The sequence below is a fragment of the Hemiscyllium ocellatum genome, chromosome 2, assembly GCF_020745735.1.
Source record: "Hemiscyllium ocellatum isolate sHemOce1 chromosome 2, sHemOce1.pat.X.cur, whole genome shotgun sequence".
Lineage (NCBI taxonomy): Eukaryota > Metazoa > Chordata > Chondrichthyes > Orectolobiformes > Hemiscylliidae > Hemiscyllium > Hemiscyllium ocellatum.
The window spans coordinates 31883131-31908037 of NC_083402.1; the positions used below are offsets into that span (position 1 = coordinate 31883131).

Consider the following 24907-nt stretch of genomic DNA (forward strand, 5'->3'; position numbering starts at 1 on the left):
TGCCATTTCAATAATAATGGAATTTATAATCTCGTAGGAATGAACAAGTTTTTACTCAATTGACAGACATGCTCTTATGTGCAGCATTAAGTCATCTGAAACATTTTTAATTCATTTAAATTGCTGCCAACTGTTACATTCCAATTTTAAAAGCTGGTTCAGTATTAATGAGATTGTTAAGTCCAAGTGGCTGCATTATCTCGCATATTAGCCAAAACAGTGGCTGGTTCTTTTCCTGCAGGTATATCATGTTTTCAAGTAATTGAAGTATGTCCTAATTAATTTAAGATTTTTCTTTATTAACCATATTTAATGGTCGATGGAATCCCAGTACCAATATTAATTTGGTTTTGTATGTTTTCTCTGTGATGTGTGTGCATTAGTAGATGACTAGACTGGCGAAGGCAGACCTGTGCACTTGCCTACTGTAGGCATTGTTTGCCATGCCACTAATGCTGACACCAAGCAAAACCTTCACGGGGGGAATAATGACTGGAGGCTGCCCGTCGACATCTTCCAAGATGGATACCCTGTCTTTTTTTTTTATTTGTCCCTTGTATACATCTTCTCTTTAAACTTTTTAACCTTTCTGTTTTTGTACTGTGTTATTTGTAAATGTTCTCTAACTAAAATACTGTTTATTAAATCAGTTCCTGGTGTGTATGTTTGTATGTGTGCGTGCATGTGTGTGTATATTGGGGAGTGGAGTTCTTTTTAGATATGTAGTTTATAATGGTACCTTTTTTAAAATGCCAAGATAAAGTTTTGCCATTGTTTCTTAAGATATTTTGAATTATACCATTATTATAATGTTTAAAACCATGAGTTTATTTCAGCAAGTATTTGAAAGCTTTTTATATGGCTTTGAAATTTTCAATTGATATATGATACCAATCTCTTTTGCTTTCATCACAATTTTGTGACTGCTGTAGTGAAATCTCTTTTTTTCTGTTTTAGTTAATGATAACTATGCGTTTGTACTCTTGTATGTTAACAAGGAACATTTTTAGGGACAATATAGTTAATATAGATAATGATTAGTGGCTATAACATAAAATTCTATTTGTTTTCTACCACACATCATTTTCACATCTGGCAATGTACTCATTTATGATCAGAAGCCATACGCTTTAATATGTAATCTTTTCACTAAATTGTATACAGTGATTGATATAATGTGAACCTGAATTTCCGCCTGTATTCTATCCAGTCACAGGATACTGGCTATTCTCTGTATACTATGTATTCTCTCCACCCTGCCATTATTAAAATACATTTGTTGTGTGGTAGAAAACAGAGCATGCATTTGAAAGTAGTGAAGTGCAGTGTACTGCATGATTTTCACCACTTCCCCACAAGATTTGTAATTTATTTACAAGTAGTTTGTGATACTAGTTAAATATTCAAGCACACAGAAATTCTTATTTAAAAGCTAGCGGTATGGTGATATTGTTTTTATAAGGTAATATTTGATACAGTTCTTAAATATGGCAGTGTTTGGAAGCATTTGTTCTATTTGCCTGAAGCAGTACATTGTGTTTTTTTAATCCAGGTTTTGACTTTTCTCCTCAAACCTACGGTGTGAGTTGTATTAGTGTACAAATTGCTTGGGTGCCCATAGCTCTTTGACCCCTTATTCAATAACTAATTAGTTTTTGTGATGGTCTGACAGTAAATATCACCTGATTCATAAAAACAGAAATTGCTGCAAGTATTTAGCAAGAGAAGCATTGCCTGTGAAGAGAGAAGTTGAGTTAACATTTCAGACTAATAAATATAGTTTAACATTGTTAATTGTCTTTTGAACTATAAGAAAAGAATACAGCAAAGTTGCATTTTGTTCTCATCCAATATCCAAATGTGTATGGTTTTAAGTACAGATCAATGTGTTAAGAAGTGTGAAGCCTACCTAATTTTTCTCCCCACAATTTAAAGGGTGAACCAGCAAGTTGTTAGCCGTTACCTTTATTCTGGCCTTCTGTAGTCAGTTCAGACTGGAAATTAATAAATGTGTGGTCTTTCAACTCCACGTGACTAACGAATCACAGTCATGTTTATTCACTAACCTGTCTCTTTCACTGATTATTTTTTAGAAAAGATTTGAGTTGGGTTCACCTAACTTAAAATATTTTGACATTTTAAAATTTGGAGGTACTTAAAATTTCAATGGTAACCTCACAGTATGTTTTGGAAAATAGTCCTTTTTAATACCAAAGGAAATTGGTACATCTGGAACACAGATGTGGTATTAGAACTGGGAGCCATCGCAATATTTAAGTTAACACTTGAAATATCATATGTGAACAAGGCTGCAGAACAAGTGTTAGAAAATGGACTAAAGTAGGTACTGGATGCCCAGTGAAATAACAGTGAACTGAGTGATCTCATTCCATGCTATAAAATGCATATTATTCTGTAACTCTACAATGGCTGGAAACTGATTATTTTTACAATTTTAAGTTAACTTGCGCTTCTTGTTCACCTGCATTAATTCATGATAAAGGTGTTCTCACCAACTCAGCACCTAAAGGTAGCATTGATAGTTTGACTTATTCTTTTTTTTAAACACAAGAACATGTATGAAATATGAACTGACCCTGCAGAGACTTTATATATTATCCAGTAAAAGGATCCAGTGGTAAACCTGAAAAAATTAGTATTGAACTTTCAGAAATTCATCGCAGGTTTCTGAAAGCAAGAGAATTGTTACAGGTGACTGCAGTATCTGACCAAAGCAACATCTTAATCTGTTCTCAAAATGTTGCTATCACTACTGTCAAATAGTCCTGATGTAAAAGGTCAATGCCAGAATCCGGCCATACTTTCTATTGGCACCTTTGATGTTTAGGTCTGTCAAGCAGATAAATCATTAAGCTGTCATATTGTGAACTGCAAAATCACAGTCATTGATATCAGTTCCCTCTATGATAAGCTGTGGATTAAACTGAAAAATGCTTGAAATGTGACCCTGATAGTGTGTGCGTCCATTGTCGTTTTTAGGATGGCAGTATCCTTGACATTCAAATATCCTCTATGAAAGTGCTGAACGTACACTTAAATTGGATTTCGGTGCAGTCGGGAGCTTGATTTAAAGTTGACTTTGCAATATGAGTTTCCCAGGAGTCAACAAACATGGCAGTAAAAGGAAGTAGGCAGTACTGAATTCATGAGATCATTGCCTTTTTCAGCACTGTTGCATGTTGGGAAGCAGAGTGCTTTCTCTAACTTTACAAGGAAGCTTTCAGCCTCGTGATTGTGAACTGATCTTCAGCATCGCTCCTTTCCTCCTGATTTCTATGTTCTATTTTTGGATGTACGAGCTGCACCCACTGCAGCTGAGTTTTTCTCCAGACTACTGGTAACAGGTTATCTGGTTGACTAGCTTATGATTAGGATACTGACCGCATTGAGATCCTGCAATAGAGTTCAGCAGGACATCCATGTCCATAAACTTTCCAGCTTCTTTGACCTCCCTCCATAAATATTATGGGCACCAAATCCTCATTTTGAAAAGTCATTCATTATTGGATCTAGTGAAACATCAGAATGAATAGCAAACTAAAAATAAGAGTTGACCAATTAACAAATTAAAAAAAATTGTGTGCCAGCTTACAATGCAGAAATTTAATTAAAAATAATATATTAATAATCTGTCTTTTTGTTTTTCAAAACAAGAAACTTAAATCATAATGCTATGTGTAGCACAAACAAAAGTTGTGAACTGGTTTATTAACAATGTATTTACTATTTAGTGACACATAGTGGCACTACAGATATTGCTACAGTATGGCTTACATTAAACTACTTAATTGAAATCTGCACAGTACTTTTCCTCTGTCATTTAATGAATTCCACTTGCTCTGTCTCCTTTTCTCTTTTGCTCTACTTTGGCTGATTACCTTTTGCTTTCTAATAATCATTTAATCCTGTTTTTCCGCCTCTGTGTCCTTGTCAGTTTTCTTTCTCGTTCTTACTCACTCAGTACTCTGTTCTACTTGTTCCTGCTCTCATTTCTGACTTGTTTTTGCTTACTTATTTGCATTTGGCTCTTTTCTTGCAGTTACTCACAATTAAGTCTCAGTAATTTGCGTAGCACATAGTTGAACAGATCTGACAGAAGCTTGTAGAACTAAAAAGATATGTTTGTGGCAGTAGCACCAGTATCTCATGTCATTTCACCCCCACTCCTTTCCTCCCCTTTGGAGGATGCAAGACCATTGGTTTTGTTATTGCCCTTTGTTGAATAAAATTAATTAGTTTAGCAATGATATTAATTATCATTGGATGTGAAACTTTTGAATTAGTTTATGTCTGTTGCACCTCAAGATTATCAAAAATATTAAGCTAATGCCTATATCCATACAGTTTTTCTGATGTTGATTAACTAGCTTTTGACTTTGGCAGTAGTTGTTGCACCACAAGTATTTGTTAATCTACGGTAGCTTATTACAGTATTTGCCTAATTTATGCTTCTTTTCTAAGATAATAATTTAACGGTAACCTTAAAGGAACAGAGCTGTAAGCAACTCGATATAAAGGCTATACACAGTGCTACAGGAGATCAACTAATTCCAGTTCTATAGGTTACCTGGGCCAGGAAGGAGGAAGGATAGTTAAGTAATTCACTAAAAGCAGTTGCAATTCAGCCACAGAAGGGCTGCATAAACTTTGAGCTCCCTGCTGTTCCCGGCCATCTCCTACCCCAATTTTATTGCGCAGTAACTGGCGATCAGTTGACTGTAAAATTATTTGTGCAGATGCACATATCATTGTTGCACAGGCAAGGTAACGTGTAATTTGTCATGACATTCAGGGCAAATTGAATTACATTACATTATGATCTCACGTGAACAATTATGGTGTCTTGCTGCAACTGTTAAACTGGTTTTTAATTTTTTTTTAAAAAAGAAAATCAGTTCTTCGATTTTGGCTATGTCATTTTATTGGGGACTGAAAAAAGAATTTTAAAAAATGTTCTTCTTTTCTGTATCTGATGTTCTGTGTGCTAGTAGTGATGCAGCCAACATGAACGGTTGTCGTGTGTAACACAACTTTCGAACACTGAGAGTGATCGCCTGGGGAAAGCGTCCATGCTTGATATCGTATGGTACATGACCAATAAGTTTCAAGTACAGGTGACCATAGCTCAAAGTGTTAAATTATTGTCTACATTTTTAATTATTAAAACAACTTTTCCTGTAATATATGGTTGCTTACAGTTTTGACAGTTTTGCACTTTATTTTAATTTTATTACAGAGTAGGTTAAAAAGACATCTTTGTTTGTATGTTTTTGGAAGGATCTAGAAGTGAGCTCTCAGATAGTCAATCTGTGCTTTTGAGATGGGAAGAACTCTTTTTTTTGAAAATTGTATTCCATTTTCCTAAGTAATTGTTTTGTTTATTTCACAGGTAAAATCCCAGATGAAGCCAAAGCCGTGTCCCTTTTAGTTCCTTCTGGTACTCCAGGATTGATACCCGGTGCAGGCTTGCTCCCAGTCCCGACTTCAAACCCCCTTGCTTCGGTAAGTGATGCTTTTTTTTAAAATATATTAAGATCTGTGAATTTGCAAATATTATTGATAAGTATAACGTTTGAAATTAGTGTAGAAGCTGTATGGACTGATAGTTTCCTTTGTAAAATTCAGTCTTAAACTTAATGGAACACAGGGCAGTCTGAGGAGAAACTAGCTTGTGAGCAAAGGCATTGGCATACAGTATGAATAGCGGGCTAGTTAACTAAAAGGAAGCAGTGTTATGGACCAGGCCAGACCCCCCTCAGACATTTCAAGAAAGTCACCCAGACCGTAACTTTGCTAGTTGTTTTCGGTGGGTGTAACACGGATATTCTATGAGTGATGCAGCTGGTCAAATTTACAAAATTACCAAATGAAACGCAAACAAAAGAGAACAGAATACTGAATAACTTACCCTATCTGAAAATCCAAAAGATTATACAAACTTGATGATACTGTTCCCAATACTTGCAACAATCCCCATAAGCGCCCCTTGGCGCAAAAGGTAAAATCATATACAGGATCTTACAGGAGAGAAGTCTGAGAGAGGGTGAGCATGGACCTGCTTCTCTTAAGTCCAGCAGCTTCAAAACTGCTTGATTTCTTTCAAAGAAAAGCTAGACCAAAAGCCAAATCAAATGAGAAAAGCTGAGCTAGGAGAAATAGCTAGATCCCATTTCATTGTCCAAGTGTTTTTTTTAAACTTAAAAGGCTTTTACCTGAGGCACTATCTCTTAGCGAAAAGCAAACTGACCCTATAATCCTTAGACTTTTCACAGTCTGTGTTTTTTATGACCTCTCTGGGGGAAAAGAACTAGGGCCAACATAACCTTGTTAAAGGAGCAGCATCATCTCTTAATAGACATATAAATGCCCTTTTCCAATATTGATGAAATGTAACAAGTAGGCTGCCACAGGGATCAATGCTGGATGACTTGGGTCATGGAGCTAAATGTTAAATTTGCTGATGACACAAAGATAAGTTGAAAAGTAAGTTGTGAAGAGTACATTGTGAGAGTGCAAAAGAAAAATACAGGCTGTAAGTAATATCATGAAAGATGGATAAAATGTATCATCATCTTTGGAAGTTGAATTGATTTAAAGGAAGCATTTGAATATGAGTTAGGGCTATGGAGCATTTTTTAAATAGTCTGAAAACCATCTTGGAACAGTGATCCAAAAGAACAATCCAAGCAGACATAGAGAATCCTGAGAGTGTTAATGGAGCAGATTACAGGTATCCCCCACTTTTCGAAAGTTTGCTTTATACAACTTTGCTTTTATGCATCACCTATATTCGTATCTGTTTTTGCTAACCAAAAGGATTGTCACTTTTATGGGAAAAATGCACAATTTATCACACATAAAGTAATGCTTCTTTGCTTTATGCCATTTTGGTTTACGAAAGGTTTCATAACACTCTACATTCGGATAGCAGGGGATACCTGTATTCTACTAATCTAAAAGCAAAGTGCTGGAAAAAATCAGCAGGTCTGGCAACATCTGTGTAGAGTGAAACAGAGTTAACATTTAGAGTCCAATGAGTCGTGTACTCAACACATTGACTCTCTTTCACTCTCCACAGATGTTTCCAGATCTGTTGAGTTTCTAAATCACTTTGTTTTTATTTCAGATCTTTAGCATCTGCGGTATTTTGTTTATATTAAAAGTGTTTGTACATTTGGGTTTTTGACAGTGTAAACACATTATTCTGTTGGTTTTCTTCAGTTCAGTTCAGAAAATAACAGACTTCTAGTTGAAAGAAATTAAAAATTAAGTTCAGAAGCAGATTTTAGTTTATTAGATTAGATTCCCTACAGTGTGGAAATGTCCTCCTGCCCAACCAGTCCACACCGACCCTCCGAATAGTAACCCACCCAGACCCATTTCCCTCTGACTAATGCACGTATCACTATGGACAATTTTGCAAGGCTAGTTCACCAGACCTGCACATCTTTGGACTGTGGAAGGAAACCGAGGCACCTGGACGAAACCCACGCAGACATGGGGAGAATGTGCAAACTCCACGCAGACAGTCACCCGAGGCTGGAATCAAACACAGGTCCCTGGTGCGATGAGGCAGCAGTGCTAACCACTGAGCCACCATGCTGCCATCTCTTAGTAGTTTTGATTTAGTTTAATTCAGAGGCAATCAGCCACTACAGCTTCCAAGCCAGGAGAACTTTGATAGCAATCATCAAATTGTTTAAATGTGAAATGCTTATGCCACTCTGAGAGGCATCAAAAATACTTTCTCCACAGTTCAAGAAAGAACAACTAGAAGGAGTCAGTAAAATGGAAGCACAGAGTTGAGATACGTGTATAAATTCTCTGATCCTAAGTCTCAGTAATGTACAGTGTTGGGAATCCAGTTGAAACTATGTTTTAATGTTGGAGTTAGTAATGTTTGATATTTTAATAGCAAAATGTCTATACAGCTGCAATATCTCTGTGTGTCAAAGGGAGGCAATGGTCTAGTGATATTATCGCTAGACTATTAACCCAGAAACTCGACTAATGTTCTGGCAACCCCGGGCTCAAATTCTGCCATGGTAGATGTTGGAATTTGAATTCAGTAAAGAATCTGAAATTAAAAGTCTTAATAATGATCACATTATTATTGTTGGAAAAACCTGTCTGGTTCACTAGTGTCTTCGCAGAAATCTGCCATCCTTATCTGGTCTGACCTACATGTCATTCCAAAGCCTACAACAGTGGTTGACTCTGAACTTCCTGATGGGCAAAAAATGTTGGTCAAACCAGGAAAGCACACATTCTGTGTGTGAATTGTTTTTTAAAAAGCTGTCCTTTTCTACCTCATACATAATAAATGGTTAATTTTTTTAAAAAATCTGAAACCTTGATTCAGAAACCAATGCAAACTAACTAAGCAAAACAGTGAAACCTGTGATCTGTCCAGTTTGGTTTTGTTCTGGGATCTCACTTGTCCCGTCGAAGTGGGCAGTATTTGGTATATAAAAATAATGTGAGAAAATGTGAATGTGCCTTCTTTTGTAGGAAGTGTCGAAAATAAAATATTATTTAAATAAAGATTGCAGCATTGTGAGGTAAACTCTAATGTACAGAAGGGTCTAGGTGTCCTGACAGCTGACTTATAAAAGGCTAGTATGCAAGTCCAGCATAGTTGAGAAGGCAAATGGACTGTTGTAGCATATTGCAAGAGGAGTGGACTATTTTACTACAGTTGTAAAGGGCATTGGTGAGATCACATTTAAAATAGCTTTGATGCACCAGCTTTGGTGACCTTATTTAAGAACGGACATAATTTCATTGGAAACAGTGCAGAAGAGGTCACTTGATTACTGGGGTGAGCAGTTTGTCTTATGAAGACCGCAAGGCTGCAGAGGTTTGAAACTAGACCCACATGTGGAAAAGGCTTCATGAGTAAATCTCAAGGAAAAATCTGGAGACAGGGCTCTGAAGGCAGTTTGTTGTTATCTACTCGTTCTGGCAGCCCCTGTGACAGCACTGGTACCAAACTGTAACGGCTTTGCTGTTCCTTTGGATTAGCCAGTGTCATGGAGTGGAGGACGTGTTTCATGGCCAACAGCTTGTTCCCCATACCACATCGCCTAGGCTTGCATCCTACCACCACCACACATGGAGAGAACACTTCAGCTTCACCCACAACGTCGACACAACACTGGGAGGAGTGGGGGGCAGCAGATACCGATTTTAAGTCATTGCTAGATTGGCATAGAACATGATGCCAGAGGTTGCTCCCTACAGTGGGATGGATTTTAAATTCCCACTGGACAGCTGGGCAGTCCTCAGCCAGTGAAGTACTGTTGTGCCACCATCTGCTACCTGATTGGGTGCATGGGGATTAGGAATTATCCGAACAACAGATTGCACCAAGCAAAAAAAGAGACCAGCTCTGAAACTGGGAAGTTGGAACGTCCAGACAATGCTGGCTTCTCAGAAAAACTCCAGGGCATCAGTGACTCTGGAAAATCAGCTGTCATAAATAATGAGCTCAAGAGGCTCAACATGGACTTAGGTGCCCTTCAGGAAACAAGGCTGGCAGAAGCAGGCTCACTGAAAGAGAAGGACTACACATTTTACTGCCTGGGGAAAGCTTTGATGAGCCCAGAGAGCTTTGGGCTTTCCAGTAAAAACAGCCTGATGAACACAGTAGAACAGGGCAGCAATGGCTCAGAGTGACTCATGACTCTTCGCCTCAACCACTGGTGGCTTTGTCACCCTTGTCAGCCTGTATGCGCCGACACTGTCCTCCATGCCAGACAAAAAGGTCGAGTTCCACGGCAATCTTGCACCCCTCATTAGCAACGTCCCTAGGAAGGTGTAACTTGTTCTTCTGGGCAACTTTAATGTTAGTGTAGGCGCAGACCACAACTCATGGCCCTCCTGCCTTGGGCATTTTGGTGTGGGCAAAATGAATGAGAATGGACAGTGACTGCTTGAGCTGTGCACTTTGCACAATTTGTGCATCACCAACTCCTACTTCCAGACAAAGCCTCAGCACAAGGTTTCCTCGACATGCACGCTCAAAGCATTGGCACCAACTCGATCTGATCCTAGTTAGGTGCACTACCGTTAAATACGTTCTCCATGCATGCTTTTACCACAGTGCGGACTGTGACACAGACCACTCCATAGTGTGTTGCAAGATTAGGCTGCAACCTAAGAGATTCCATTGCATGAAGCAACATGGGAACCCTCGCATTAATGTCAGCAAGATGCTCCAGACAGACCTTATTCAACAGTCCTAAGAGGCTTTCAGCACCTTGTGACATGGATACTATACCACAGAGAAGTGGGAAACCTTGTGGGATACCATACACCATACATCCCTAGCTATCTTTGGAAAGAAGACCTACAAGACACACGACTAGTTTGAGACTAAGACCCCGAAACGTCGAATTCCCTGTTCCTTGGATGCTGCCTGACCTGCTGTGCTTTAACCAGCAACACATTTTCAGCTCTGATCTCCAGCATCTGCAGACCTCACTTTTTACTTGAGACTAAGGCAACCGAGATGATCCCTGTCATTGAAGCCAAGCGTGTTGCCCTAGCTGAGGACAAGTGGTCAGCTAGCGGATAGAACCTGTAGATTCTCAGGGCTGCCAGGAACAAGGTTCAGCAGACTGCCAGGTGTTGCGCTAACGAGTACTGGGCACAGCTAAGTGAGGAAATTCAGATGGCTGCTATAACTGGGAACATTAGGAGAATGTACAAAGACATCAAGAAGGCACTAGGACCAGCTCAGAGCAAGACAGCCTTCCCCCTCAAATCCTCTCCTGAGGAAGTAATCACATACAAAGGCCAGCAGATGGAGAGGTGGGTTGAACACTACTCTGATCTCTACTCCAGAGAGCATACAGTGTCCGCTTCAGCACTTGGTGCCATCACTTGTCGACCATGGACAAGCTAGATGCAGAGCCATCAATACAGAGCTCAGCAAGGCCATTGACAGCCTGGCCTTAGGTAAGGCCCCGAGTAGTGACCAGATTCCTCCAAATCTGATCAAGTGCTTCCTGCTCCCATTGCATGAAGTCCCCTCTCAGTGCTGACAAGAAGGAGCTGTACCATAGGCCATGAGGGATGCCAAGATCATTGCCCTCTACAAGAACAAGGGTGAGAGAAGCGACTGCGAGAACTACAGAAGCATCTCTCTCCTCAGCACTGCCATAGAACCTTTGCTCGGCTCATCTTGACTCACCCGCAGAAATTGGCAGAATGTGTATAGCCAGAGTCACAATGCGGCTTCCGAGTTAAAAGATCAATAATAGACGTAGTCATTTCCCTTCGCCAGCTGCAGGAGAAGTGCAGTGACCAGAAAATGCCCTTGTATTTCATTAACTTCACCAAGGCGTTCGACCTGGTCAGCAGAAACGGGCTTTTCAAGGTTCTTCTGAAGATTGGCTGCCCACCAAAACTGCTGAGCACGATGGAATCCTTCCACAGTAACATGAAGGGGACTGTGCCGTTCAACGGCAGCTTTTCTGAGCCCTTAGACATCCACAAAGGCATGAAACGAGGCTGCATCCTTGCTCCTCCACTCTTTGGGATTTCTTTTGCTGAACTCCTGAAACATGCCTTTGGCACTGCAACGGAGGGAATTTACCTATGCACGAGATCATGCAGCAGGCTCTTAAACCTGGCCCGCCTCAGACCCAAACAAAAGTACATGCGGCACTCAGCAGGGACGTTTAGTTTGCTAATAATGCTGCAGTTGCAGCACACACCCAGCAAGAACTCCAGTCACTGATATATTGCCTCTCCCATGCTTGCAAGGATTCCGGGCTGACTATCAGTCTGAAGAAGACAAGCTTCCTAGGACAGGACACAGAGGCCCTGCTGGTCATCACCATCGATGTCTACGAGCTCTGTCCATCAGTTTATGTACCTTGGTTCTCCATCACTGACAACCTCTCCTTGGACAGAGAGATTGACATGAGGATTGGGAAAGCAGCCTCAACTCTTGCTCGCCTTATGACTTGAGTATGGACAAATCCCAAGCCGACAGTACAGACAGAAATGTCAGACTACAATGTCTGCATCATGAGCACACTGCTTTACGTCAGTGAAATGTGCACTACATATGCCAGACAGGAGAGAAGACTGAACGCTTTCCACTTGAGGAATATCCGCTGTATCCTGGACATATCCTGGCAAGACAGTGTCCAACGCAGCAATCCTATCTCGCACTGTACTTCCCAGCATGTACACTCTGCTCAGGCTGGGGACACTGCGCTGGCTGGGCCGTGTCCACCACATGGACGACGTCCGCATCTCAAAGGATATCCTCTGTAGAGAGCTCACATCTGGAAAGAGACTCATTGGGCATCCCCAGCTGTGCTACAAGGATGTCTACAAGAGGGACATGAAGGTGCTTGATATCGTTAGAATCCTGGGAAAGGCTTGCAGCTGACCGTACGAGATGGAGAAGCACCCTGAACCAACACCTCAAAATGGGAAAAGAAGCTGATGAGTGCTGCAGCAGACAAGCGAGAATAGCGAGGATGCAACCCATGGTCAGCCGTGACCGAAAGGGCCTCACACTTCTGAAGAAAGATTGGACTTGTATTCATTTAAATTAAGAAGAATGAAAGCTGATCTCACTGAACTGCTGCATAAGATTCTTTTGGGGATTTGACTGGTTGCTGAGAGGATGTTACTCCTTGTGAAAGAAACTAAATCTTGGCCAATAACTACATAAACAAGAGGTCTCCCATTTTAAGAATGAGATGTCATACTTTTTTCTTTGATTGTTAAGAGTCTGTGGAATTCTCTTTCCCAGAGAGCTTTGGAAGCTGAGTCATTGAATTTTATTTTAAAGACCTTGACTAACCAGGGACTCAAAAGCTATACCCAATAAAATAAGTAATCTTATTGAATAATGCAGCAAGTGCAAAGGATCAAACGGTCTCCTTTTAATTTGTATTGTTACTATACTGATAGTTGGCTGCATTGGAATGGAAAATGCTGAGTCGTGGAAATAAAAATTTGCAACCACTGTCCCATGAAATGAGTGCAGAACCCTTTCTTATTTCCCTTCGCTGCTTTAATGGGTCATAGAATTTTCTAAATGTCTTAACCTATTTGAAAGCCTTCATTCAACCCACACCTGCGAGAGAAGTTTTGCCTCTCTTCGTAACCTTTTTGTTCAGTTTGGCATTCCTTTCTGCTTGTAAGTTCATGTGTATTCAAGATGTTGGGTATTAAATGTACAACATATTTGGATAGAAGTTGGTAATGTTTCAAACTAAATGACTGTTCAATGAAGCAACTTGCTGATTCCCACGTTAAATTTTATTTTGACAGATTACTACAGTCGATGCAGTTGTGAGTTCAGTGGGAGCTGTTGTTGGTTCTGTCCCTTTGACCACACTGGGAGCACTACAAGCTGGACTTGATCCTGCTCTTACAGCATTAGGAATAAACTCTCAACCTCCAGCAATGGGAAATGTGGACCCTTCGAAGATCGAAGAAATCAGAAGAACCATTTATGTTGGAAACTTGAATTCACAGGTAATTTGGTTAGTTGATTTAATTTGATAATTGGACATTGTATTCTTTTCTTGCTCTTACAATATTCTGCTACTGGAGAGTTTAAATTGACTGGCATGTATATTGAAATCAAACCTTGATTTCCTCTAGAGATTTATATGGTAATGACAGCAAGACCTTAAGTATTCCCTGTTATTACTCCATTAAAACTTGCAGGGACTGTGCAAGTACTAGAGAGCTTCAGAATTTATTGTTAATGTATCTGTATTATCCAGAGGTTGAGGTGTTAAGGTTTCCCACTCAGCCATCAGTGGAAAAGCTTTCAATTGTTGAGAACTTTGATCCTGCAGTTCATCTTACTATAAAACAAAACTTGACAAAATGTAGTTGAATGCGATGTGACTGAATTTTTACAGCATTCTAATTTCAAAATTACTGCCTGATATGTTCGCTTGCTCTTTTTTATTATTTTTCTTCATTGTTTTTTAAATGCCACGGTTAAAATGAATGAGTTTTTTTTACTTTAGTTTCAATATTAATTACAACTGTTACAATTACATTGTTCTTTGTTCTTATTTTTCCACCTGAGTCTTGAAAATAAAAGGAAAGGAATGTAGTTCTTTTTAACTTTGAACATTTTTGTAGACAACAAACTGCAATCAGGAATGAGAAATTTCTGTTATTCAGTGGATTTCCAACATTGACATTTCAGAAATCCACCATTTTAAGTATCTGTTCCAACATTCCTACCAAGGTTTAAGCAATCAAAACTCTAGTCAGTTACAGTGGAAACCTGTTGCAAAGTTGTGATTGGAGGAACTGCCAGCATAAGAGAGACAGCTGCTCTTCCAATCTCAAATTCTATTCCAGACATTGGCTGCTCCAGCTCCTCCAATCACAGGTCTCCTCTTCCCTGATCTTGCTGCTTCTCCAGAGATTAAAAGCTCACATTTCAAGCTATGGCAGAGACCATGTGCTATTTTAGGAACTGGAACAGCCTGGACACTAATCTTGAGAGGGAGGAGAGAAAGATCAGATGTGACCAATACTTCATTATTATTTTTGACAGTGAGAAATGAGAGAAGGTACAGTAACTAGCTTACAAATAAGTTTTGGAACAGAGGACTGGGAAGATTAGACTTTGGAAAGCAAATAGTCCTTCCTACCATCAGGACTAGAAACCTGACGAAAGCAAACTTGCTGTGGGGATTGTTTGTCAGTGGTGAAGATTCTGAATTTCGGTCTGCAGCTGATCAACATTTTGGGCTGTACTCCTTTTCCTGTTCATCCACCCTGTCAAGATGTGATCAGCAATTCTACACCACACTGACATAACTTTGCTTCTCGTTTGAAAAATCTAGAAAAAAACCCTAGTAATTTTGTTTTTAATGTACCTAATAAACCTACTTTTAGTTAATTGTGTATCTGGATGAAGGTCTCTCCATTCCATTCAGATATTTGTGTTCCAAAGGAAGACCAGTCTTCCACAAAGTGCTGCTGTGTTTTTATATTAGCAGATAATGTATCCATTCTGTGAATTTACTAATGTCTATCAGTATATTGGCATTATTCTGATCTGTGTTAGCTAGATGAACCCCTCCCACTCAGTTTTGGTGTTGACTCCATATTTGACGTTGTAAATTACTATTTTATTTCTGAGTCTAGGCTGTTACTTTTTTTTAATTTGTTCGTGAGATCTGAGCATTAATAGCTAGACCAGCATTTATTTAATTTATCTTATTGTCAGAATCACAGAATTGTTGTCGTGCTGAAGGAGGATGTTCAATCCATTGAGTCTGCACCAGCTATATGCATTTTGCTTTCGTATTTCCTTCCTCCTTTTCCTTTTAACTCTGTACAATGTTTCTGTTGAAAGAATTTCTAACACCGTCTTAAATGCCTCACTCCACCATTTCCACGCAATGCATCCTACACCTTTACTTCTCACTATGTGCAAACGTTTTTGCATTTGCTTTTGTTAACAAACCACTTTAAAACTCTGTCCTCTGGATCTTAATACTTTCCGGGAAAGGTGGTGGTGACTCATATTTTTGTATTGCTGATGTGTGTGGGGATCTGGTTAACCCACAGTGCTGTTGTGAGGGGTTCCAGGAGTTTCATGTAGTAACAGTAAAGAAGTGGTGATGTAGTTCCAAGTCTGGATGGTGTTTAGGTCTGAGGGAAGATTGTAGATCATGGTACTTTCATGCATCTGCTGCCCTTGTCCTCCTAGATGTTGAAGGTTATTGGTTTGAAAGATGCTGATTAAGAAGGCCTAGGGGGTTGTACATTATGAATGGCACTGATTCCCTATCCAGAACCTTATAAAACACACTTAACCTTTTTTTTAAAACTCTGCAACGTTATCCTTCTCTGTTCCCTTGACTCTGACACCTAGTTGACTGCCACTGTTTGTTTTTTTATTCCCTCTATGGATCCATTTGCCAATATCTCTCTTCTTAAGGTCTTTATTAAAATTTTAGCTCAGACTTTAAAATCTCTTGAAAGTCTGCAGCATTATTGTTTGAATTCTGTGCACTGTAGAATGGTTGAGTTGTGCTCCATAATGGGTTCACAATGTGATTGCCAAATGAACTCTTTGTGGAGGTCCTGTACCTTTTAAGAGTGTTGAAAAGCTAGCAAGGCCTGCCTGACACAGCACAAAGTGTTCTGAACAAGATAACAATGTAACATTTGGTCAAACAGCTAACAGCAGCTGCATTACCATGAGATTAAAACAAATTCAAATTTGGTCAATCAGTTTAAATTATGCCCCAAGATCCAAAATCCAATCAAGTTTCAATTTAGTATTTTGATAATACTAAAACCAATAAAACGATCCAATGTTTTGGGGTATAAAACCGGACATTTTGGAACAGTTGAGAGAGAACTGCCACAGAAGCTGCTAGCTCAAGAACTTTCTGAAAGGTACCTGTCTGGGGAAGGAGTTTGCATAGCAGAATATTGGAGTTGACCTGGAGAGAATCTACAGAGGAAAATCTACGAAGGAGACTAGGCAAAGCTGACTAGTTTTGAAACGTGATTTGTTTTTTTGTAAATCTTAATTGGGATTTTTTTTATTGGACTGTTGTAGAGTGGCTGGTAAAAGACAGGTTTAAAAGAAAGGAATTGTTAATAGTTGCTGGTTTTTAATATATTCCGTTGGACTTAAAGTTGTTAATTTTTACTTTAAATAGAGACCTCTGGGATAGTTCTTTGCCTCTCAAATTTAACCAGGTTACAGCAGGGATGAATCTTTTCTGTGTTGCTGGTTTAAATTAGCAGGGGGGACTACACCATGTTGTAACATCTTCTATGTACAACATTTTACCGTTAATAGCTGCAATATTATCTCTAATGATGACAATAATTCCTTTATTTCAATAATTCTTTTATTTCATTTTTCTCTAAAGACAACAACAGCAGACCAGCTACTAGAATTTTTCAGCCAAGTTGGTGAGGTCAAGTTCGTACGCATGGCAGGAGACGAGACACAACCAACCCGATTTGCCTTCGTTGAATTTGCTGAGCAATCTTCTGTACTACGAGCTTTGGCCTTCAATGGAGCCATGTTTGGGGATAGACCTTTAAAGTAAGTTTTTACTTGTTTAAGTTGATTTAAAATAGTAGCCAGCTGCTAATGTAAAATACATGTTAAAAATCTAGAAATTGAATATCAAGCTTTCTAATGGATGTCTATGAATTTGCGATTTGATTTTTTTAAAGATGTCGCTCTTACATTTATATCCTTTATTACAGCTTACGATGTTAGACTTTCAAATAAAAGAAACCGCACAAATATATTAGTTGAATTGCTTGTTGAGAATCATGGGTTGAGAACTGTCAACACAAAGTGAAAAGATTTAGACACCTGATAGCAAAGAAATAAAATATCAACAGTTCATTCCATCTTAATTTAAACATCAAAAATGAGTCTCCTCAGTGTTTATAATAAAAATCTAATACATTAAAGCCCAGAAGGTGACTTTTTCAGTGGTGAATTATGTCTTTGTCGTTGCTTCTGCTATGAAATGGGTTTGTTGACTACTAAGTGCTATTTCATTAAGTGTCCGACATATTCTTTGTATATTGTTTTCCATTTATGCTTTATGAGAGAGAACTATTGTGGGATGTCTCACAATTTGCAAATACTAAACAAGGGAAGTTCAGCTTAAGTGGGGGCATAAAATGAGTGATTTGACATCAGTGTGGAGGAAATTCAGCAAATCCACTGCTGTCATTTGTGTCTCTGTGCCAAAGTGGAGTTTTACTCTTACTTTGCATGAGCTGTTTGACTTTTTCATCAATGTTCTTGTTGTCTTTGTGATACTTGTAGGAAAAACAGGAGAATATTTACTGTTCTTAATTTGATTTTGAATTTCTTCTATTCAATTTTGCCTTTATAGTTTATATATACCTGTTAAAATATCTGAGAGTACAGTGAATGACTGATCAAATTGAAATTACTATTATTGTAGTAACAAATGGGCCAAGCATGATCCCACAGGTCACAATGAGATTTAAAAAAACTGTTTTGGTGATGTTGATAGGTCAATGAAAGCTAGCCAGGACGTGGCAGAATCTCCTGTTCTTTCTAACATACGTGTTGAATAGGCAGGCTGACTGTTAATTTAGCATTTCAGTTAAAAACCTAATTTCCATCCTGGTACCACATTGGAATGCCATCATGTCATTGGACATGAATGCTCTACAACCAAGTCAAATATGAGTGCCAAGCTGTAAGAAAAACCTTGTGTTCTCAGCAGCACCCTTGCTCAGGATAAGAGGGATATGCGACTCTAATACTCAGAATTGGGTACCTGCTGAGCAAAGCTTCCTACCGAACAATGAAATCCGCCTATATCACCCTCAGGGGACCTGATAAGTTCTTCTGTTCCTTTTGTCCAGTGTTAGAAAGTTATCAAGTCTTACATCACAATGAATCTTTAAAATATAGAACAGAATATCCTGCAAGGATGGTCCCTAAAGGTTTGCAATGCGCTTGTTTGCTCCATTATATTGAATTCCATTTTACTAATCAGCCTGTTCAGAGGTATTATTACAGACCTCTGGGCAGGTGGGACTTGAACCCGGGTGTCTCAGTTCGGGCATAGTGTCGATACCAAAAGAGGGCCCACACTACATTTGTATTTTTGTTTATATAAATATATTTTTTTCCAGTCAACTGTTCAGAGATATTACTAAATACCTCTGGAGCAGGTGGGGCTTGAATCTGGTACTCCAAGGCAAAAAATAAGGACACTGCCACTCTGTACCAGAAGCCTCCATTATACTTGAGTTTTACTTTTGCCACTTGGATGGCACTGTTTTGTTTCTAAATTAACCTATTTTTCTAATCAATTTGATTAGATTAGATTCCCTACAGTGTGGAAACAGGCCCTTCGGCTCAACCAATTCACACCGACCCGAAGAAGAGTAACCCACCCAGACCCATTTCCCTAGCACCATGGGCAATTCACTGATTTGTACGTCTTTTGGATTGTGGGAGGAAACTGGAGCACCCAGAGGAAACCCACGCAGACACGGGGAGAATACGCAAACTCCACACAGACAGTTGTCCGAGGCTGGAATTGAACCTGGGTTACTGGTGCTGTGAGGCAGCAGTGCTAACCACTGTGACACCATGCTGTCGAGATGTTATTGCACATCTCTGGGGCATGTGGGACTTGAACCACGGTCTCTCAGTCCACGGACAGGAGTACTACCACTTTGCCACAAGAGCCCCTCTGTTCTCTGCCATTTTATTTATTTTTGTAACCTGTTTTTCTAATCAACCTGTTCAGAGATGTTATTACACATCTCTGGAGCAGATGGAACTTGACCCCAGGTCCCCTGGCCCAGAAGTGGGGGCACTACCACTGCACCGGGAGAACTTCACTACACTTGTCTGTGGTGAGTCATGTTATTTGAAGCACCTGGTTAGCTTGAACCCAGAAGCAGGAGGGAATACAATTATAATTGCACACCTGACTTCTAATCTCAGAGCATTTGGCTCTTCTAAAAGGTTAGTTTTGGTTCTTAGTTTTGGACAGGCATGTATTTATTTTATGGAAATGTCTATCTGCTCAGTTTTCCTGTTTAGCCTACAAACTTGGCATCAGACTAATTTGCTGCTCATGAACACCGAATTGTATGTGGGTGGGACATTATGTACAATCTTCCTGAAGAGGATGAATTAAGAAACCACCCAATTAATTGAAATGCAAGCACCAGATATTATGTGTGCCACCAGAAAAATTCCATAGCTTTCCAAAAGTACCTGCCAGTTGCAGTTGGCAGTTATTTTATTGTGGCTGTCTGCCATCTCTGCTCTGAAACCATTACCAACAAAAATACAAGAAGGTCAGAAAGTCATTTCTTGGCACTGCACAACAGTGTTGGGAAAGTTACTCTTGAGCACCAATGAAGATTCCAGGTGTATTTTCACGGCCACTAAATTAGTTCATATATTGTCAAAGCATCACATAGAGGAGGAAAATTTCCCTGTTCTTTATAAGTTTTGTTAATGGCAAGATGATTATAAAACACAAGTTTGATTTGAAGTCAGAACAATCTGTAAAAAAATTAAGAACATTTTCTACCTTGAATCAGCAAGTGGGCATTTAGATCAGTAATTGTCAAATGTGCCTTTTCAAGAAAAACTGCATGATTGAAAGGTTTTTTTCTCTATTTTCGGTATCTAGAATCAATCATTCAAATAATGCGATTGTGAAGCCTCCTGAGATGACACCACAGGCTGCTGCCAAAGAACTTGAAGAAGTGATGAAAAGAGTGAGAGAAGCCCAGTCCTTTATATCAGCAGTTATTGAACCAGGTATAAGAAATGAGAGTGTGAAAACTTAAATCTCAGATTTTCATGACAAGAATTGACACCAAACATTTTAGCCCCAGTATATATATTTGCTTAATTATTCATTGTTCAGTATTGCAGTTAATGCATGGTACCAAAATTAGACTTGGCTTGAAGCTATATAGGTTTATATTGAATTATTATATTTGCACATAGTAATGATAAGAAATCATGAAACTACAAAAAAAACTATAGCATTATAGATTGTTTTCTCACAATTGCTGGCAGTTATGAATAAATATAAATCACAATATGTTTCCATTGTTTTTGTATTGAGTAAGCTAGTGGTCTGTGTCTGGTAATAATTATGGAACTGGCAGTTCCAAGAGTCGATGCAGTTGTGCCTGGCACTAAAGAAAGGTTTGGTTGAAAGAATTTTGATACATTTTGGGATCGTTTGGAGGTCATTGAAGAGGAATTCAAAGGTTGTTCAGAAAGACTGTGAGGATATGAGAAAGCCAGTAGATGCCATGTTAGGAGTGCTGCAAACTTTGTATTAACCAGCAACCAATGGGACCAAGACACTGCCAGTTGATCAAATATTCTGTATGATCAAGAGGTCCACGTAAGCAGTGTAAAACCACACACTAAGTACGAGAAATGTAATGCAGTGTGTTCACATCTCTATTGTACTTTATTTACAACAGAAGTCACTTCAGTCATAGTGCACCTTTGCCTTAAGTAAACCTTATCCGCAGAGAGCCTTCACACTCGCACCCTCAACTGACTACCCAAAGATCATGATAATACAATAAACTTCTAGTATTTCAGCCATGTAACTGTTGCTGGTTTATCAAGCATGCCACGTCATAAGGTGCCAGTTAAAACAAAGTATGCTGTGTTTCAGTTGGCTTTAAAGGCTGGGAAAGCAACTGAACTTGCTTTCTGTAGTAGAAGAGTCACGAGATGTTAAAAGCAGTTGGGTGATGCAGTGTTGACAAACTCGGGAAGAAATTCTAGGAATTATGTAGGCAAATGTTGGAATCAGGGCTCACAGATTCTAAAGAGTTTGAAGAATGTTTTGGATGTGGAGCAATGTGGCTGTGAAAGATATGGGCAGTTTTTAGCTCATTGTCATTATAGCTGTTTGTATGAGTACAGGAGGTGTTACTTTTGCTTCCAAGCAGAAGTACAGCAAAGAAAGAAGTGTGAAAGACCAGATAGACTGTAATAGACCAACTTAACCCATTCTGTTAATAAATGACAGAGCAGTTCTTGAAAGAGAGTTTCAAACCAAATCAGTGAATCTAACTTGTGAATCCTTGTGAAGTTTAATGAGCTTTTGATGGTCCACTGAGACATTAACATCTAGGGGATTTGTTGAGAAATCCTTGGGGTTTGTCTTAATTATATTTGCTATTTGATGTGCACTCCATTACCAATGTTTACCATATACTATTTGAGTGACAGAAATAAGTTGTATGTTTTATTACAGTTCTAAAGAGTGATCTGTTCACAGCCATACTGTGTTTGTGTCTTATTTGCTTTGCACTTGTTCTTTCCCTTTCACACCTTAACATCTTTTTTTTACTCTCGACTATAAATAGCCCCTTTATCTTTTGCAATGTGCTTGTATACTGTTTGCTCTCTTGCTTAATAGTGTGACTGTCAAAAGTAGAAAAAAGGTCAATTTTCCAACAACTGTTGTTTGCTGACTCTGCATGCACTGTGCATCACTTTAAATCACACTTGAGCAGATTTTGGTGGAAACGGGAGAGATTGTGATCAGACTTTTGGGGATGGGTTGGCAAAGTCATTGAGGACCCAGTAAGAGAGTGGGGGGGGGGGAGGAGGAGAGGAGAGATTGAGTGAAGGGGGAGTGGTTTGGAATTCAGAACCAGGGGTTGGTATGGTAGGAGAGCATGAAAAGGAAGGGTAGGTTGGAGGGAGTGCCAGGAGAGCAATGAAAGAAGACATATGAGAGGGCCTCCCAGCTCCTGCGCTCTCTTTTTCTTTCCTTCTCTCTCGCTTCCGCCCTGCAGTTCCACATACTGTTTCCTTAACACTTGAAAATCACGCACACTACACTGCACACATGCACTAATGCATTTGTGCATGACATCACACACAAAAGTTACATTTTAATGATAAGGCTTGGAATATGTGCTCTCCAAAGAACATAAATGTGTGGTTGCCCACAGTTGTCGATGTCAATAAATGCCACCTCTTAGTTCTGCAGAAGAGTCATACCACATTCAAAATGCTAACTGTTTCTTCACATTTGCCACCCGATCTGCTGAGTTTCTCTAGAATTTTGTTTTCAACTTCCAGTCTCTGGAGGATTTTGCTTTTATTAGTGAAGTTCATTGTTTATTCAAAATCATGGAATCGTGTGATTTTTATATCCTTGCAAGTCCCGTGGATCTCTAACTTATTGTCTACTTCAAAAATCAAAGTTTCTGATCCCTGACCAGGTCATAACATAAATTTGGCAGTCTGGTCCAGAATAATAAGAGTTTAATTCAGTCCTTGAGATAAATTTGTCAATTAAATTCACCAAAGGAACACAATTATGAGAAACGTAATGTGCAGTTTAGTAATCTGCATATGAATATTTTCATTTCAAATAGCAGCAAGAGAAATTGTCAATTTTGTTTGCAGAGGAAAATATAAATTACATTTGATCGCAAAAGTGAACCAATAAAGCATTTTTTTATTGTCTTTACAGTTTGACATTGGTTTGTTGTCTAAAGAATAATACAAACAATTTTTTTTATTCCATTTATTGACCATCCCTGCTTTTCTTTGAGCATGTAGCAATGAACTGCCATAAAGTGCTGCAATCTTTGAGATCCAGGTGCATGTTCAGTGCTGTTGTAGAGGGAGTTCCAGGATTTTGATCCAGTAACAATGAAATAATAGTAATGTAGTTCCAAGTAAGAAGGGTGTGTATCTTGAAGGTGAAGTCACAGTCAGTTCCTATGCATCTGCTGCCTCTATTCTTCTAAGTATTAACAGTCATGGCTTTGGAAGATGCTGAAGAAAGAGCTTTGCTCCAATGTATCTCTTGGAGGTGTGTCCAACTCATGGATAGAGTCAATGTTTAAAATGGTAATGCTGTTTCAACAACGACATGTTGAGCTGCATTCATCCAGGCAATTGGAGACTATTCTGTCCAACTGCTGTGCCTTGTAGGTGGAGAATCAGGAGTTGAATTATTGTTACAGAATTCCCGGTCTCTGACTTGTTCTTTCAGCTACAGTATTCATATGACTAGTCCAGTTATGTTTTTGGACAATGGTAACCCCAGGAATGTTGATGGTAGGGGATTCAATGACAATAATACAATGAAATGTAAAGGTGATACTCAGATTCTGCCACCTAACAGCCCAATCCTCAGTGTTGTCCTAATTTTGCTGCATGGGTACAGACTGGTTTAGTATCTGAGGACTTGTGAATTGTACTGTATATTACATCGGCAAACATCTCCATTTCTGTTCTTGTGTTGGAAGGAAAACTACTGATGAATTAGCTAAGAATGGTTTGGCCTCAGGCACTATCCTGAGGAACACCGCAAAGATGTCCTGGGACCGGAATGGTTAACCTTTCGCAACCATGTCTTTCTTCCTTGTGCTCGGATTAGCCCCAGCCAATGGAGAAATTTCCCTGTTTCCCAGTGGCTTCAAATTTGCCAAGGCTTCTTGTGCCATAGACAGTTAAATGCTGCCTTGATGTCAAGGCCATTATTTCTCATCACATTGGTTTTTATTTAATTAGACCTCAAAATATTTTAGTACTATTTCTGCTCTTCACTTTTTTTTCCTCATACATAAAATGGAAGAGATGTCTAATTTTCTGGCCACATAAACTGTGTATTTCTATACAACTTGCTGAGTATCATTTATTTTTTAAAGCTGCAGAAAAGGAAACCGATGAGAAAGACAGAAGATCACGATCCTATTCTCGATCTCGAAAAAGAAGATCTCGTTCCAGCTCAAAACAAAGGTGAGGCATTAAACAAACTATGTTTACCTCAGATGTTAATACTCTAAGGATTTATAGTTTGATTAAATATTTTATCGTTTGGATTTATGCAGCAGTTTGTTAAAAATGTAAATCCCCTGTTAAAACTGGTAATGTCTAAATATAGTAACATTTAAAAATGAAGATGGTATTTCATTTCCTTTCAACAAAATCCCTTATTGTCAGCTCTTCTTATTACTGTCATGTCTTATGTCCATTTTTCAGACATCCACTGTTTCACAGCGTATACTTGTGACATAATACAGGACTGTGCCATTCTAATTCTTGATCAATTTCTTTACCTAGTGAAAACCTAGTAAAAATATGTATTAAAATGTTTGTTTAAATGGAAATGTAAACATTGTTGCAATCAAAATTTGATTTGGGACTAGGTATAATAAAGTAAGTACAATATCATAGTCACACATTTTTCACAAAAAATAAAAATGCTTTGAAAAATATGTAACATTTGTTGACCAAACATTTTCAATGATAAATACTTGGTATAATTTTTGGAGGAGGAGGAGAAGCAAAAATGCAACTGCAAGATCTTTTGAAAGAGTG

General features: G+C 38.9%; 1 protein-coding gene across 1 annotated transcript in view; it reads left to right on the forward strand.

The window, feature by feature from the left end:
* srek1 (splicing regulatory glutamine/lysine-rich protein 1) overlaps positions 1-24907 on the forward strand; it is a 67883-nt gene that overhangs the window by 10517 nt on the left and 32459 nt on the right. The window contains exons 3-7 of the mRNA XM_060835542.1: positions 5411-5523; positions 13324-13530; positions 16923-17101; positions 20214-20344; positions 24235-24325. Coding sequence (XP_060691525.1) covers positions 5411-5523; positions 13324-13530; positions 16923-17101; positions 20214-20344; positions 24235-24325 — 721 coding nt within the window. The remainder of the gene's footprint in view (positions 1-5410; positions 5524-13323; positions 13531-16922; positions 17102-20213; positions 20345-24234; positions 24326-24907) is intronic.